At 45.2% G+C, this 15,075-nt stretch overlaps 1 protein-coding gene across 3 annotated transcripts in view; it reads left to right on the plus strand.

Moving 5' to 3' along the window:
* Window positions 1–15,075, plus strand: part of TTLL11 (tubulin tyrosine ligase like 11) — a 69,547-nt gene that overhangs the window by 35,766 nt on the left and 18,706 nt on the right. For all 3 annotated transcript variants that reach the window (XM_077922753.1, XM_077922754.1, XM_077922755.1), the window contains 2 exons: window positions 361–456; window positions 2,986–3,104. In XM_077922753.1, the coding sequence (XP_077778879.1) occupies window positions 361–456; window positions 2,986–3,104 (215 nt within the window). The remainder of the gene's footprint in view (window positions 1–360; window positions 457–2,985; window positions 3,105–15,075) is intronic.

Raw genomic sequence — 15,075 nt, forward strand, 5'->3', positions numbered from 1 at the left:
AATCTGATAATTAACCATATTAGAGTATTTCTTCACATTATGCCAGAACATCCTCAGCTGGCGCCATCTTGGTGTTTTTAGGCTCCCAACACCTTCCACTTTGGGCTTAATTCTAAGCCACAAACCACCATGGTTTGTTGCTCATGCTAAGAGAAGATTGAGGCAGGAACCACCTGCCCATTGGGGGTAAACCATTATTAATTACGCGTGATGTGTGAAGGCAGCCATTTTATCCAGCAGAGGCAATGATTCCATTTAGAGATTAACTGTAGGGCTGGTTCTGAATATGCTTAATGTCCAGCATAGAGGAGTTTGGAAATGTCTTTTTTTTTAAAAAAAGCTGTTGTCTCTTGTCTAAAGATTTTAGGGTTTGACATTCTTCTGATGAAAAACCTGAAGCCGATATTGATGGAAGTCAATGCTAATCCCAGCATGAGAACTGAATATGAGAAAGAGGTGAGTCTTTTCCTTCAGCCTCAGCCAGGCTATTTAGAGACTTTTTTCTGAAAGGCAGAAGCTGGCTGTGGACTTCAACAGCTCTTGCCTCCCCTCAGGGTGCCACCACTCTTCCTTCCTCAAAATAATAATAATAATAATAATAATAATAATAATAATAATTTATTTATTAATTAATTAATTTATTTATACCCCGCCCTCCCCAGCCAAGACCGGGCTCAGGGCGGCTAACACCAGGTAAAAACAATTGATTAAAATACAACTTAAAAACAAGATTAAGTACAACATTAATTAAGTACTCCTTTCAGTAGAAACTCAAATCAACAACTTTTTGGGGATGAAAACATCAAATCTTCACCAAGGCCAACTATCCAGACTGGTCCTACGTGGGCCAGAAAAAAAGCCAGGGAAGTCAGAAAGGAAAAAGGAAAGAGGGCGAGGGATCAAGTTGATTCCAAGCCAAAGGCCAAGCAGAACAACTCTGCCTTACAGGCCCTGCGGAAAGAAAGCAGATCCCGCAGGGCCCTGGTCTCATGAGACTGAGCGTTCCACCAGGCCGGGGCCAGTGCTGAAAAGGCCCTGGGTCTGGTTGAGGCTAATCTGACTTCCTTAGAGCCCGGAACCTCTAGGGTGTTGCTATTTATGGACCTTAAGGTCCTCCGTGGGGCATACCGGGAGAGGCGGTCCTGTAAGTATGATAACAATAATAATATTACAATAATAATAAATTTTATTTATACCCCGCCCTCCCCAGCCAGGGCTGGGCTCAAGGCTGCTAATACTGAATATAAATTACAATAAAACGTAATAGAGGGGGGGGGGGGAACCAGTTAATTAAAATACAGCTTAAAATACGGCTAAAAATATAGCCTCTTTTTAGTAGCAGCCCATAAATCAAGACCATAAAGGGAAGAAACATCAGATATTCACCCAAGCCAGCTATCCATGCTGGTCCTAAGTGGGCCAGCAAAAAAGCCAAGGGGAAATTTATATACCAAATCAATCAATCAATCTTTATTACGGTCCAGAGACCCACAAATCGTTACAAAGCAATGCACAATTCATACAGCCTACCTCCAGGTTAAACAAGCATTTTGTTCAAAAGATAGGGATCATTGGTTCTTGCAATCACCGATAAGAACTTTGCCACTGCTGATGTTCTAGCGTTTGTCCGGTCTTCCAATAGGAGCCTGACATGGTGAGCCTCTGATTTTCCCAGGAAAGGTACCAGCAAGGGTAATATCAGTTCAGCCCTGGCTTGCTCATATTTTGCACAGTGCAGCACTTTGTTGATTTTAAATATTCCTGCGCTACCATACAACCAATGGAGCCATTCACCGTAAAACCATGCCATAAAATAAAAATTCAAAACCATTTGCAGGAAGACAGGCAAAAGCAGATTGGAGGCAGCAGCTTTTTAAAACTTTTAAAAGCCCGGAGAATATAAATTCCTCAAACAATAAATATCCATCGTCTATGGCTTTTGCTTCTGTCTTCCTTCCCTATCATTCTTTTTTAAAAAATAAATAAATTGTAACCTCATTGGGACGCTGGTGTGCAGCTATATTGATCAGAATATAGAACATTTGGGGGATTTACTACTGTTAATGTTGGGATTCCTGCTAACTTTGTATCATTTTGAAGTGGTTCAAGGTCTGCTGGATGAAATCCCACATGTTAAATGCAAACGGCTCCGTGTGCCAGCTCTGGAAAGCTAGCGATGCTTGAGCGAGATCTCGGGTGGCTCTGCGAGATATTGCAAGGGTATCCCAGAACTGGGCCTTGTCTCCCCAGCAAGGCAGAGAGCTTGAAATCTCTTTTGGTGCCAGGGAAACCCACAAGCGTGAAAATAACTTTGAAGCTCACTTGCAGAATTTCAGCCAGCCAGCCAGCCGGCCAGCCTGCCTTCAACTGCATATGGTTGAATTCACACAAGTTAAATGCAATCATATTGTACTGCCTGCCCCTGCCCTCCCACTGCGCTCCTAGTAAGGAAGAAAATGGCCAGAGTGCAATCTATACAGGCTGTAACCAGCCAGGAAAGTGGTTGAATAGATCTAGTACAATGGATCAGCTACACCCTGGGAAATTATTCACCTATTCCATAACAGGTTGGATTTTTCTGGGCTCTGCAAAACACCACACACACACACACGAAGTTGAACAGGAGAAATAAGAGACAAGCAGCTTTTGCTCACAGTTGTGCAGAAGCTCCATAAAAGTGTATGAACAAAGCATGCCTGTTCCCAGCACGGAAGTAGCCCCAGGATGTCTAATACAGAGCAGTGAGTGTGCCTCTGTTGTGTGTTTGTTTTTGTAGGCTTGGAGCAATGCAACACTGTAGACTGTGGCTGGGGAAACTCTGGCCCACCAGAAGCTATTGGACTCCAGTTCCCATCAGCCTCAGCCAGTTGCATGGTCAGGGATGAAGGAAGTTGTAGTCCAAGAGCATCTGGGAATCCACAGGTTCCCCATACCTGATATAGGGAGAATTTTGTCATTCATCATTGTACGCTATTTGAATCCAAGGTTTCTCCTGGAGTCATTGAGTACATCCGAAGCCCTGTTGATGAAGCAGTCAAAGTCTCTGTCATCCGGGACACCCTTCGGTTAGTGGACCCACGCAAGAAAAGGAAGGAAAAGACATTGTAAGTGTGTATTGATTTCATGTCCATTATCAGATTGTATGTCTGTTCTTTGCGGAAGGGAGTTGCTTTCTCATATTAGAGTTCAGTGACCAGGCAGTCATAATTCTACATCAGGAGCAGCCGGATTCTGCTACCTGCACAAATGACCTTCTCTGTAACCTTTGCTGCTTTGCATAATACATCCCAGTTCCGATTTTAGCAGGCCTTGCAAACTGACTTTCAAGCATATCTCTGCAATCATAATGGCTAGTAACTTTATTTTTAATGGAAACATGAGATTCATTGGGAGTCTGCAGACACCTCCAATTCTGTTGCCCCCTTCCTCCATGCTAGTGTCCCCTAAGGTGTGACATACATACCATAGCTGTCAACCGTCCCTTATTTGGCGGGAAAGTCCCTTATCCCAGCGCTGTGTCCCGCTGCTGTCCCTTATTGATGATGTCCCTTAAATTTCCCTGGTTTCAAAGGAAGCAGCTCCTCTCCCTCCCTCCCTGCCGGCCAGGGAGGAGGGAGGCTCCAACTGTGTTGCTTGGTTGTGTTGCTCACCCAATAAGGAGTCTAAGAACAACTGGGGGGTGGAGCTTGCATGCCTTGTGCCGATCAAATTGGCCGCGTTGCCTGGGGAGTCGCCTTTGCTCAGCGCTTCCCAGCGGAGAGGTGACGGTGGTTTTCCTTGCTGCATCCCCTTTGCTGGGTTGCTGCGCTGTGGGAACCACCGCTTGAGGCTTCGTTTGGCTGCTGGCTAGGCTTTCTGCCTTTGGCTTGGAGGGGCTCAGAAGTTGAACATACCTGTGCTCTGAAAATCCCTTATTTTGGCTGCTGATCCATTATTTTCGAGGCTGCTGGTCCCTTATCTTCAAATCTGTAAGTTGACAGCTGTGATACAAACAAAGCCACTATACGTATTATTGCCGTGAGCTTTACGTGGGGCTTCAATTGGTCTTAAACGCAGCAGGCAGGTTGCTCACTGGGGCAAGGTGGTTTGAGCATATTACACCAATCCTGGCCCAACTGCACTGGCTGACAGTTTTTGGGCCCAATTCAAAGTGCTGGTTTTGACCTATAAAACCTTAAACAGCTCAGGACTGCAGTACCACAAGGACTACTATTGTGTGCATCTTCCGTGAGAGGTCCAGAGGGTGGCAGCTTGAGAAGGGGCCTTTTCTGGGGTGGCTCCATGTTTGTGGAATTGCTCGCCCCAGCGAGGCTTGCCTGGAGCCTTCACTACATACCTTGAGGTGCCAGGCAAAAACAGCTCTATAACCAGGCCTTTGGCCTTTAACTATCTCTGGCTTTTAGAAGTGGGTGGAATGTTTTAAATGCATTTTTTCTCTCTCTCTGCCTGCCTTGGTCTTAATATATCTATGTGGGGTTGTTTTTGCAAGTTGCTTTGGGTTGCTTTGGGGAAGATACAGCGACTAACAATGAATAATAATAATAATAATAATAATAATAATAATAGCAGCACCTGCATTTCAGAATGTACTGTTATGCTGTTGCTTGGGTGAAAAGGGATAGGCAAAGGAGATGGTTCCTTCTGTAGCCCTCCACTGAAATGTTTGGCGGAATGAACTCTTATCTGCCACAGCAGCAGTCTTGCTTTGGTCGCAATATTGAAATGGCTGCATGGGAGCAGGTATGGAATGTTGGTTTGAAATTCACAGCATGTTATACACCAAAAGAAAATTATTTGAAAAGGATGTACAGGTGGTATTTATCTCCTAGCAGACATGCAAAGATTTATAAATCAAAATGAAATTTGTGCTGGAAATGTAAAGAAAAGGAAGGCAATTTCTACCATATGTGGTGGTCCTGTAAGAGAACAAAAGCTTTCTGAGAAATTGTTTATAATGAATGGAAGAAAGTGTTTAAAATAACTTTTAGTAAAAAACTAGAAACTTTTCTTTTAAGGATAGTGAGTTCAGAAACAACAACAACAACAACAACAAAAATTGAATTTTCATACCGCCCTATACCCAGAGGTCTCAGGGAGGTTCACAGAACAAAATCAAAACATAAAACCACAAAATATATAATCAAAATAAAAACAACAACCCAATAATTCCCCCCAAACCCCCACATTTTAAATTCTGAAGAAGCTTAGAAATTTGTTTACGAATGCTACAACCGTAGCTCAAATGGTATTTGTCCAGAGATGGAAAGAGGAAGCTACTCCAGCCGAGGAAGAGTGCCTGGTTAAATTGATGGATTATACTGAAATGGCAAAATTAACGAGTGCAAAGAAACCAAGAGGAGAGAAAATATTAAGGAGTGGAGAATATTTGTGGAATATGTGAAAAACCATGGTATGCAACTAAGTTTATTGGCAGGGTCAACTTAAATCAAGCAGTTAAAAGTATTCTCAAGATTAATTGTAGAAAAATTAAGAAATGGATTAAAGTGGAAAATGCATGGTTAAAAATTTAAATAAGAGAAGAAACCATAAAAGTGGGGGAGGGAAATCTGATATGTATTTGTAATGGAAATACGAGATGGTAAGATGTGCATCTGTAAATTCTTGAAAACTGAAAACAAAACTTGCATTAAAGGGCTGCAAATGGCCAGCTCTTTAGATGATTTTTTTTTAAAGCATCAGTTTTGCTGTAGAGATTGTTTTGCGGTCCTGCTCCCCTCCTTCCTTGCCGCTCTTTCCACCCATGATACATTTTCATTATACTCGCTCCAGCTAATATTAGAACCAAGAGTCTTTAGTAATTTGCACTTTCTGTTCTACATATTTTTGACTCTTGAAATCCCGCAGCAACAGATTTGCATACCCATTCAGATTGAAGGCCTGACGGCAGGCTGGTGAGGAATTGCTCCTCTCATCCTGGCTAAAATGTGTGAAAATTGCATGTAGACATTACTCCCTTGCTTGGGGCAGGGGGGTGGGGAATGAACTCCGGCAGCCCTTGTGAAATCCTCCGCCATTCAGAGGCGAGCAGGCACAAAACAGTCTTGGGTAGAACTCAACAGACCATGCAAAGTGAAATGTCATCCTTCCAGAAATAGCTGCCAATAGAAGCATCTCTCTTTCTGGGTGCCCTGCTAAGACAAATTGGCTGCAGGCCAATTACTGTGTATGTTTCATGCTGGTGCAGGAAAGCCCACCCCAGCTTGCAGCTTGCCCCCCAGTATCAAACACACGTATAAAGAGCCCTGCTGGATTAAAGTCTAGCGTTTCATCTCCCACTATGCCCAGCCAGATGCCTCTTCGGAAGCCCACAAGCAGGGCATGAGTTCAAGAGCCGCCCCCGTCTGTCCTCCTTAGTGTTAAGGACATAAGCAGAGAAAATGGAGGGGGAAATTGGGATATGATTTACAATGAATTGAAAAAACTGTTCAAATATACTTCCCCGCCCAAAAAAACAACAACCCAGAAGCATTTTTGCTGGGGTTGATAGGAGATGAAATAAGAAAAGCAGACCAGAGATTATTCATGTACGCTACAGCTGCTGCCAGAATCTTAGTAGCCCAAAAATGGAAAACTCAGGAAATGCCAACATTAATGGAGTGGCAGACAAAAATGGTTGAATATTTGGAATTAGCAAAACTGACCCACAGAATCTGTAACCAAGGGGAAACAAAGTTCAGAAGTGAGTGGAGTAAATTTCTGGAGTATATACGTAATAATTGCAGAGGTTTAAAGGCTCTAGTAGGATTAAAATAAGGGATGCGGGTGGCGCTGTGGGTAAAAGCCTCAGCGCCTAGGGCTTGCCGATCGAAAGGTTGGCGGTTCGAATCCCCGCGGCGGGGTGCGCTCCCGTTGCTCGGTCCCAGCGCCTGCCAACCTAGCAGTTCGAAAGCACCCCCGGGTGCAAGTAGATAAATAGGGACCGCTTACTGGCGGGAAGGTAAACGGCGTTTCTGTATGCGGCTCTGGCTCGCCAGAACAGCGATGTCACGCTGGCCACGTGACCCGGAAGTGTCTCCGGACAGCGCTGGCCCCCGGCCTCTTGAGTGAGATGGGTGCACAACCCTAGAGTCTGGCAAGACTGGCCCGTACGGGCAGGGGTACCTTTACCTTTACCTTTTTAGGATTAAAATAAACCTTATGATATGAACAGGATGATGTTAAGAATCTGTGAAAAATGAAAGATTAATATGAAAACCTCTGAAGGGAGGGAAGGAAGTCTGTGCTCGACAGAGCGTTGAGAAAATAAGTGTACATAGGATTGTAGAACATTTAGTGTATTTATTTTGTTTTGTTTGTGTTAAAGAAAACTCAATAAAAAGCATTTTTTTAAAAAGGACATAGGCAGAGGCTGCTGGATCAGGCCAGTGGCCCGTCTAGTCCAGCCCCTTGTTCTCTCGGTGGCCAACCAGATGCCTTTTCTGGGAAGTACACAGGCATGGCATGAGCCACAGGATTACTCAGCACCCCACCCAGGTGGCTTCCAGCAGCTGGTATATGGTAGCTTTCCTGCCTCTGACTTGTGAAGAAGATGGAATGTAGTCATTGACAGCCTTCTCCATGCATTTGTCTACTCCGCATTTGAAGCCCATCCATTTTGGTGTCCACCACTGCCTCCTGTTGGAGTGAGTTCCACAGGTTTGCTATGCTCTGCGATGATGATGATGATGATGATGATGATAATAATAATAATAATAATAATAATAATAATAATAATAATAATAATAATTTATATCCCACCCTCCCCAGCCGAAGCCGGGCTCAGAGCGGCTAACAACAATAAAAGTAACACAGCATCCTAAAATCAATTCATTCTAAAATCAATTCAGAATCAAATTAATGGCAACCATTGGGTTAGAGTTCTGTGAGGATTACCAAAGGAGGGGGTCAGGCCGTGCCTTGGCCAAAGGCCTGGTGGAACAGCTCCATCCTGCAGGCCCTGTGGAAAGATGTCAAGTCCCGCAGGGCCCTGGTCTCTTGGGACAGAGCGTTCCACCAAGTCAGGGCCAGTACTGAAAAGACCCTGGCCCTAGTTGAGACCAATCTAACCACCTTGCGACTTGGGACCTCCAAAGTGTTGTCATTTATGGACCTTAAGGTCCTCCATGGGGCATACCAGGAGAGGCGGTCCCGTAGGTATGAGGTACTTCCTTCCTTTTATCTGTGCTGAATATTCCAGCACTCAGTTTCATTGTTGGTCCACGAGTTCCACTGTGGTGAGAGAGGGATAAAAGCCACCACTGAGTACAGGCTAGGTCAGAAAGGACAGTCTAGCAAACTTGGAGGTTCCTCTCTCGATCTTCCCCAGGACAAGATGAGTTAGATCTCAACAATTCTAGCATAAAATCCCTTTGTACTGTTTCTTTGACCAAAATCTCCTCTCCTGCCCCCCCCCAACTGATTTTTCTCTTCTGGGGAATAGATACAGATTTTAGATTCTGTTTTCCTTGATCTAATAAAGTCCTGTGGCCTGTGTTGACATTGTAGGCAGTTGATACGCCACTATCCAGTACGTGAAGCTGTGTGTGGATAGATTTGATTTGCCACTAATTGCCTCCTCAATTGAAACAAATGAAGCATCAGAATGAAAGTAAGGATTTTAAAGATACCACCCCTAAAGCCTTTCACAGTCGTGAGAAATTAATGGCTCAGAGAAACATTCTGATGCCCTTTATAGAAGGTGCGTATTGTTCCCTAGCGATGTTTATCTTCTACATTGAGTTAATAATGCCCTGCTTTGATCTCCCCCCCCCCCCCCAATTGCACCATGCATCTCAGTTCTCTCTGAAAGTGCTTCCAGATCTGTCAGGAGCTGCAGTGTGATTTATTTTTGGATCACCAATAAGGGATGTAGGAATGAGAACTCGTGCGGAGAAAGTGAATAGGAATTCCACCCTTGCATAATAGTAGGACTCTGGGTTATCCGAATAGCTGAATGTTGGAAGGTGTAGGGAAGGTAAGCTGTGGAATTCAGGATATAGTGATGGGTCACCAACCTGGACAACCGTGTCGTAAAGAAAATCTGCCCTTTTTCCCTTATGGGGTACCCAAGAGCCCATATAGAGTCCTTACATAGGTTTCCCATTGGTAGGAGAAAATAACAGAGGCCAAGCAGAGAATATTGAGAAGCAAAGCAGCTAGTAAGCCTGATCTTTATTGATCTGTTGCAACAGGGTGCTCCCCTCACACGCAGGAAAGGAGGAGGACCCAGAACCCAGGTGTACCCACCCTTATATAGACATTTTAAATTCTCTCCCTGGAGCTCAAGACCACCCCTCCATACATCATACATACATCACAGAAGGGGTGGAGCTCAAGACCATTTCCCAGACACATCATACATACATCATAGAAAGGGCGGTCTACAGCAGAAATCTGAGTGCTTTGTTTACCTCCTGTCTGCCAGGTTACCTGTTTAATGGTCGCTTGATTGGATTGCCTGGGGAGCCTGGCCAGTCTTTTGTAATGATAAATACTTAGTTCCTGAGCCAGGTCACAGGCCCACACCCTATTCATATCTTAAATGTGCCCTTAAGACAGGATTTGTGAAGGAAAAGACAATGGGGAGGCTTTTCCATTTTCCTCTGACCTTGCAGAGAAAACATGTGCTCAGTTTGGGAATCAAAATGGTTCCAGGTCGGTCTTCTATGTACGTGCTTGGTTGGTACATTTATGAACATTTAACATACATCTAAGACCTCAAAATTCCTATCACACCCCCCACCATCCCATGGAAAGATGCAGGATTTTCCCTTCTGAATGAGAAAGCGTCCACTCTCCTGAAAACTCTCTTTCTTCCTGCCAGGTGGGTGAGTGATGGGTGGAGTCGCCAGCTCTGCAGGCGCAGCAAACTACCAAATTAAAACGTTGCAGAAGTAGGATTTAATTGCTGGCGGTTTATTTAGAAGGTGTCTGGTGTGCGCGTACACAGAGGAGAATATGATGCTTCAAGTTAGATTTCTGAGGCTTAAATGGGGGAGGGAGAGGGGGCTTTGCTCCCTTTCCTTCCTTTTTTCCCCTGCCACCAGGCATTCTGCCTGCCTGCCTAGTGTTTAATTGGAAGCTGTGTGTATCACTTTTGCCTGCATACGCTCCAAACAGCTTTTGAAGTGCCTTCCCCCGTCTTCCCAGGCTCTTTCCCTTCAGCACTAATGATTCTGCTTCCCTGTCGCGTCAAAAGGAAATATTTGAGTCTTGCTTTATTAGTGCTAATTAGCCCAGAGAAAAATGGGGAGAGGCTTTTTCTTCTTCTTCTTCTTTACGAATAATAATAAGAGTAGCTTCTTTGGCCACCCATTTCTGTCACTTAGAAATGTTGCACTTCCCTTTTTTTTATTCCACAAGACTTGTGATGAGCGTTTGGAAGTTCCTTGAGTAAATTTGGAGGCAGTGGGGAGACATATCAAGGTTGTGGGGCCACAGGCCAAATGGGATCTCCTTGTAGCTTCACACTGGGCAGAATAAAGTGTTCCTCCTCCTCCTCCTCTCACAATGCTAGATCTGAAGTTGAATATTGGAAGATTCAGGACAGATAACAGAAAGCCCTTCTTTGTGCAGTGTATAGTTAAACTGTGGGACTCACTTCCACAGGAGGCAGTGATAGCTGCAGCCTCCCCTCATCCACTGCCCTGTCCTGGTTCACTTTGATATTTGGTCTATGGCTCAGATAGCTTTTAAAGAATTGTTTAATAAATAATAATAATAAAACTTTATTTATACCCCCCCCCTTCCCAGCCGAAGCCGGGCTCAGAGCAGCGAACAACAATAAAAGCAACACAGATCACATAAAATCACAGTCAGTCAATTGAAATACATTCTAAAATCAATTCATTCTAAAATCAATTCAAAATCAAATTAATGGCAACCATTGTGCTAGAATTCCCCCCCCCTAAATATTTTCTTGACTTACAAAAGTGTTTGCAATGTCTCTCTCTCATATTCCCCCCCCCCCCCCCGGTAACATTTTTACTGTTACGTACTGAAGTTCTCACCCTGGGCTAGCAGGGGGCTACTGTAGATAGTTTTAACTCAGGTCTGCATATGCAAATAAGGAATTGAAAGTGATGTTCAGTGATTGGCTAGTTACAGAAAGTGGTTACTGTTGCGTTGTAGTTGAGCTCTATATAAGCAGGCTGGCTCAACCCTTCACTTCAGTTCTGTTCTGGCCTGTGAATAAACAAGAGCTGTCTGAAGAATCGCTGTGTCATCTGATATGTTCACCCACAACTTAGCATTTACAAATCAGTTTCATTTGTTGAGACATTAGGAAGAAAAGGGGGAAAGAGGTGGAGGGGGGGGCTAGAGTTCTTTGGGGATTACTGAAGGAGGGGGTCAGACTGTGCCTTGGCCAAAGGCCTGGTGGAACAGCTCTGTCTTGCAGGCCCTGCGGAAAGACGTGGTTTATCAATGCCTCCCAGCTATGATGGTGAATTAGAACCTCCATTGTCGGAAGCAATCTACCTCTAAGTAGCAATTGCTTGGAGGCAAAGAGCTCCTGCCGGCACGTACCTGCTTGATGTAGCTGGCTCATTGCCGTTAGAAATCAGATGCTGGATTAGATCAGCACTGGGTTTCCTTTGGCAAGGCTCTTCCTTGGCCTCAACAGGAGGAATAACTTGGAATCAGAATTTGTGCTGGGAATGTAGCCTTGTTCCATTTGCCTCTGGAGCCTGTTTGATTAGAAAAGTATTCTGTGCAGAGGGGGAGAAGCCCCCGCCTCCATGTCTCCTCCTGCAAATCCTGCCCTCTCCTGCAAATTCTGCCTTCATCTCTTTCACAGCAAGAAACACTCAAAGGAGGAAGAATAAATGAGTAGTGGATGTTTCTTCTGCATTAAGGGGAGGCTTCCCCTCCCTGCCCCCCACCCCATTTACACAGTTAAGGCGATAATGCTGTCCCTGCCTCTTACATTTCAAGCATAATTTATTCCTTAGTTCTCAGCCTTGGATATGCAGCAACATTTTGCAGTTAATGAACCGTATTACCTTGGGGCTCCCAGTGCCGTGATCAGGCTGGCTCTGCCTGGCTCCACTCCCCGAAACTGGTGTTGCTGTTTTCTCTGCCGCAGAATATAGTTTGATCAGAATAAAGCCTGGCAGAGCAGCCCAGACCACCACACTGGCACTTCCTTCACTACAGGGGGTTGGACTAGATAACCCTTGGGGTTCCTTCCAAGTCCATAATTCTGTGGTTCCCACCTTTCTGGCGGGATGATTTAATCCAGCCTTTGCCAGCCCAGTAGCCCCCCCTCCAGCTGTTTCAGGCTACAGCTTCTGTCAGCTACAGCATCTTACAGTCGTTCGGGTAGCACTGCACACCTCCTCTCTTTCAGCAGAGAGTTCTTGTCTCTTCATTCTCAGATAAATCACTCAGAATTTGCCTCCATCAATTTTATTTGTTGCAGATGCAGAACGGCTTTTCTCCTTCTCTCGTGAGACTAGAGCTTGTAAGTTTCCCATGAATCTGAATGTTGGGAGATTCAGCACAGAGAAAGGAAAGCACTTCTTCATTCAGGGCATCGTTAAACTGCAGATTTTGCTCCCACAGGAGGCGATGATGGCTGCCAACAAGGATAGCTTTAAGGAGGATTGGACTATGGCTTGCGGGTGGTGCTGTGGGTTAAACCACAGAGCCTAGGACTTGCTGATCAGAAGGTGGCGGTTCGAATCCCCGCGACAGGGTGAGCTCCCATTACTTGGTCCCTGCTCCTGCCAACCTAGCAGTTCGAAAGCACGTCAAAGTGCAAGTAGATAAATGAGTACCGCTCTGGTGGGAAGGTAAACGGCGTTTCCGTGTGCTGCTCTGGTTTGCCAGAAGCGGCTTAGTCATGCTGGCCACATGACCCGGAAGCTGTATGCCGGCTTCCTCAGTCAGTAAACCGAGATGAGCGCCGCAACCCCAGAGTCGGTCACGACTGGACCTAATGGTCAGGGGTCCCTTTACCTTTACTAGCCGTGATGGCTGTGCTCTTCCATCAGTTTGAGGCAGCCATGCTTCTGAATACCAGTTGCTGGAAAACAGCTTGATTGGAGGTTTTTAAGCAGAGGTTGGATGAGCATCTTTGAGGCGGAATTCTTCAGCTGTGATTCCAACATTGCAGCAGGTTAGACCAGATGTTTAATAGGATTATGATGATGATGATGATGATGATTAAATTTTATTTATACCCCGCCCTCCCCGGCCAAGACCGGGCTCAGGGCGGCTAACACCGAATATAAAAATGATTGAAATACAACTTAAAAAACAAGATTAAAATACAACATTAAAATGCAGCCTCATTCAGTAGGAACTCAAATCAAAAACCTTTTTGGGGAATGAAAACATCAAGTCTTCACCAAGGCCAGCTATCCAGACTGGTCTTACGTGGGCCAGAAGAAAGCCAGGGAAGTCCCCAAATAGGAGTTCCATCACAGAAGGAGAAAGGAAAAACGAAAGAGGGGAAAGGGATCAAGTTGATCCCAAGCCAAAGGCCAGGCAGAACAACTCTGTCTTACAGGCCCTGTGGAAAGAAAGCAGATCCCGCAGGGCCCTGGTCTCATGAGACAGAGCGTTCCACCAGGCCGGGGCCAGTGCTGAAAAGGCCCTGGCCCTGGTTGAGGCTAATCTGACTTCCTAGGGGCCCGGGACCTCTAGGATGTTACTATTGAGGATAATGACGATGATTAATTAAATTTGCATGCCACCCTTCATCTGAAGATCACAGGCTGGTTCACAACATAATACAAAAAGAAAACACAGAGTACATAGCATGGCAGCTGCTGAGCCTTTGAACCCTTTTGTGCTTACCACACTGATCTCAGCATAACACTTTTATAACGGAACCCCTCCCCCCCCCCAAGCTTGAGTTCTTCATTCTTAAGTGAGAGCCAGGACAACAATGACTTTCCCCTCGCCTGAGTGGCATCACTCACTGTTCCCCTGTGTTACAAGCATCCTTCAGGTGTGAATTTAGCAACCTCTCCAGTTTTTCATTACCTCCACTTTGCAAGCGGCTTTAAAGGCCCCAAGAAATACCATCATCAGAGGCAGCTGTCGAGCCTGCCTGGAGATTAGAGTGAGACCCTCTTCCATTAAGTATAAATTAACTTAATCACCAGGTATGGGAGATAAAGCAGCGTAAGCATGCATTACCCAAAGCGTTTGTCAAAATTAAAATTCTATTTTAAAAACTCGGTTTGTCTTTTAAACAACTTGGTGCTTTTCTCCCCTGCAACCCGATCAAATAATAGATTATATATGGCTGCATTTTATTTTTATTTTTGCAGAATTGGAGTGGTGGGAATCTGGATGCATCTGGAGCAATAAAGTGCAGGGGGGGGCACTCGTTTACTTTATTTCGTAAAATCTATCCACTGCTTGATGTACACCAAAAAAGTATACAGTGTGCAGTCAGTAGGCAGGGAGTTCCAAAGTGCAGGCACTGCCACACTGAAAGATTTGCGTTGTTACAAATGTGGAGCGGGTGTTATGAAGCACCTGTAACTTGTGCAAGTTCTGCCAATCACAGTGGTCAAATTTGTCTCTCTCAGACTCACCCTTGAAAGCTTGGATGACCCCCAGGGTCCTGATGCAGCTGGCCGGGTTCCATCCCCAGGTCCGCCATTGCGCATCTCCTAGATCTCCCCCAGACCCTCACCCTGATCAGACCAGCCCCTCCAAACACTTTCTTGGGACTCATGGCAAATAGCACAGAGGTTCACTCTTTCCCACATGTGACCTGCCTGCGGTCTGCATAAACATTCCCTGTGGTGTACGTAGAGGCTGTCAGCAACAAATGTTTGCCTTCAGTGCAGTCTTCTCTGCAAGAGAAGCGAAATGCTGTCTTAGCTGAAGGGGTGGGCATCAAAACGGGGGGCTTTAAGGGGAAGAGGATTATGCGTTGGAAGTGAGAGCTGGACCATAAAGAAGGCTGATCACCAAAGAATTGATGCTTTTGAATTATTGCTGGAGGAGACTCTTGAGAGTCCCATGGACTGCAAGAAGATCAAATCTCTGCATTCTGAAGGAAATCAGCCCTGAGTGCTCACTGGAAGGACAGATCCTAAAGCTGAGGCTCCA

The sequence above is a fragment of the Podarcis muralis genome, chromosome Z (genome assembly GCF_964188315.1).
Source record: "Podarcis muralis chromosome Z, rPodMur119.hap1.1, whole genome shotgun sequence".
NCBI classification, from domain to species: Eukaryota; Metazoa; Chordata; class Lepidosauria; order Squamata; family Lacertidae; genus Podarcis; species Podarcis muralis.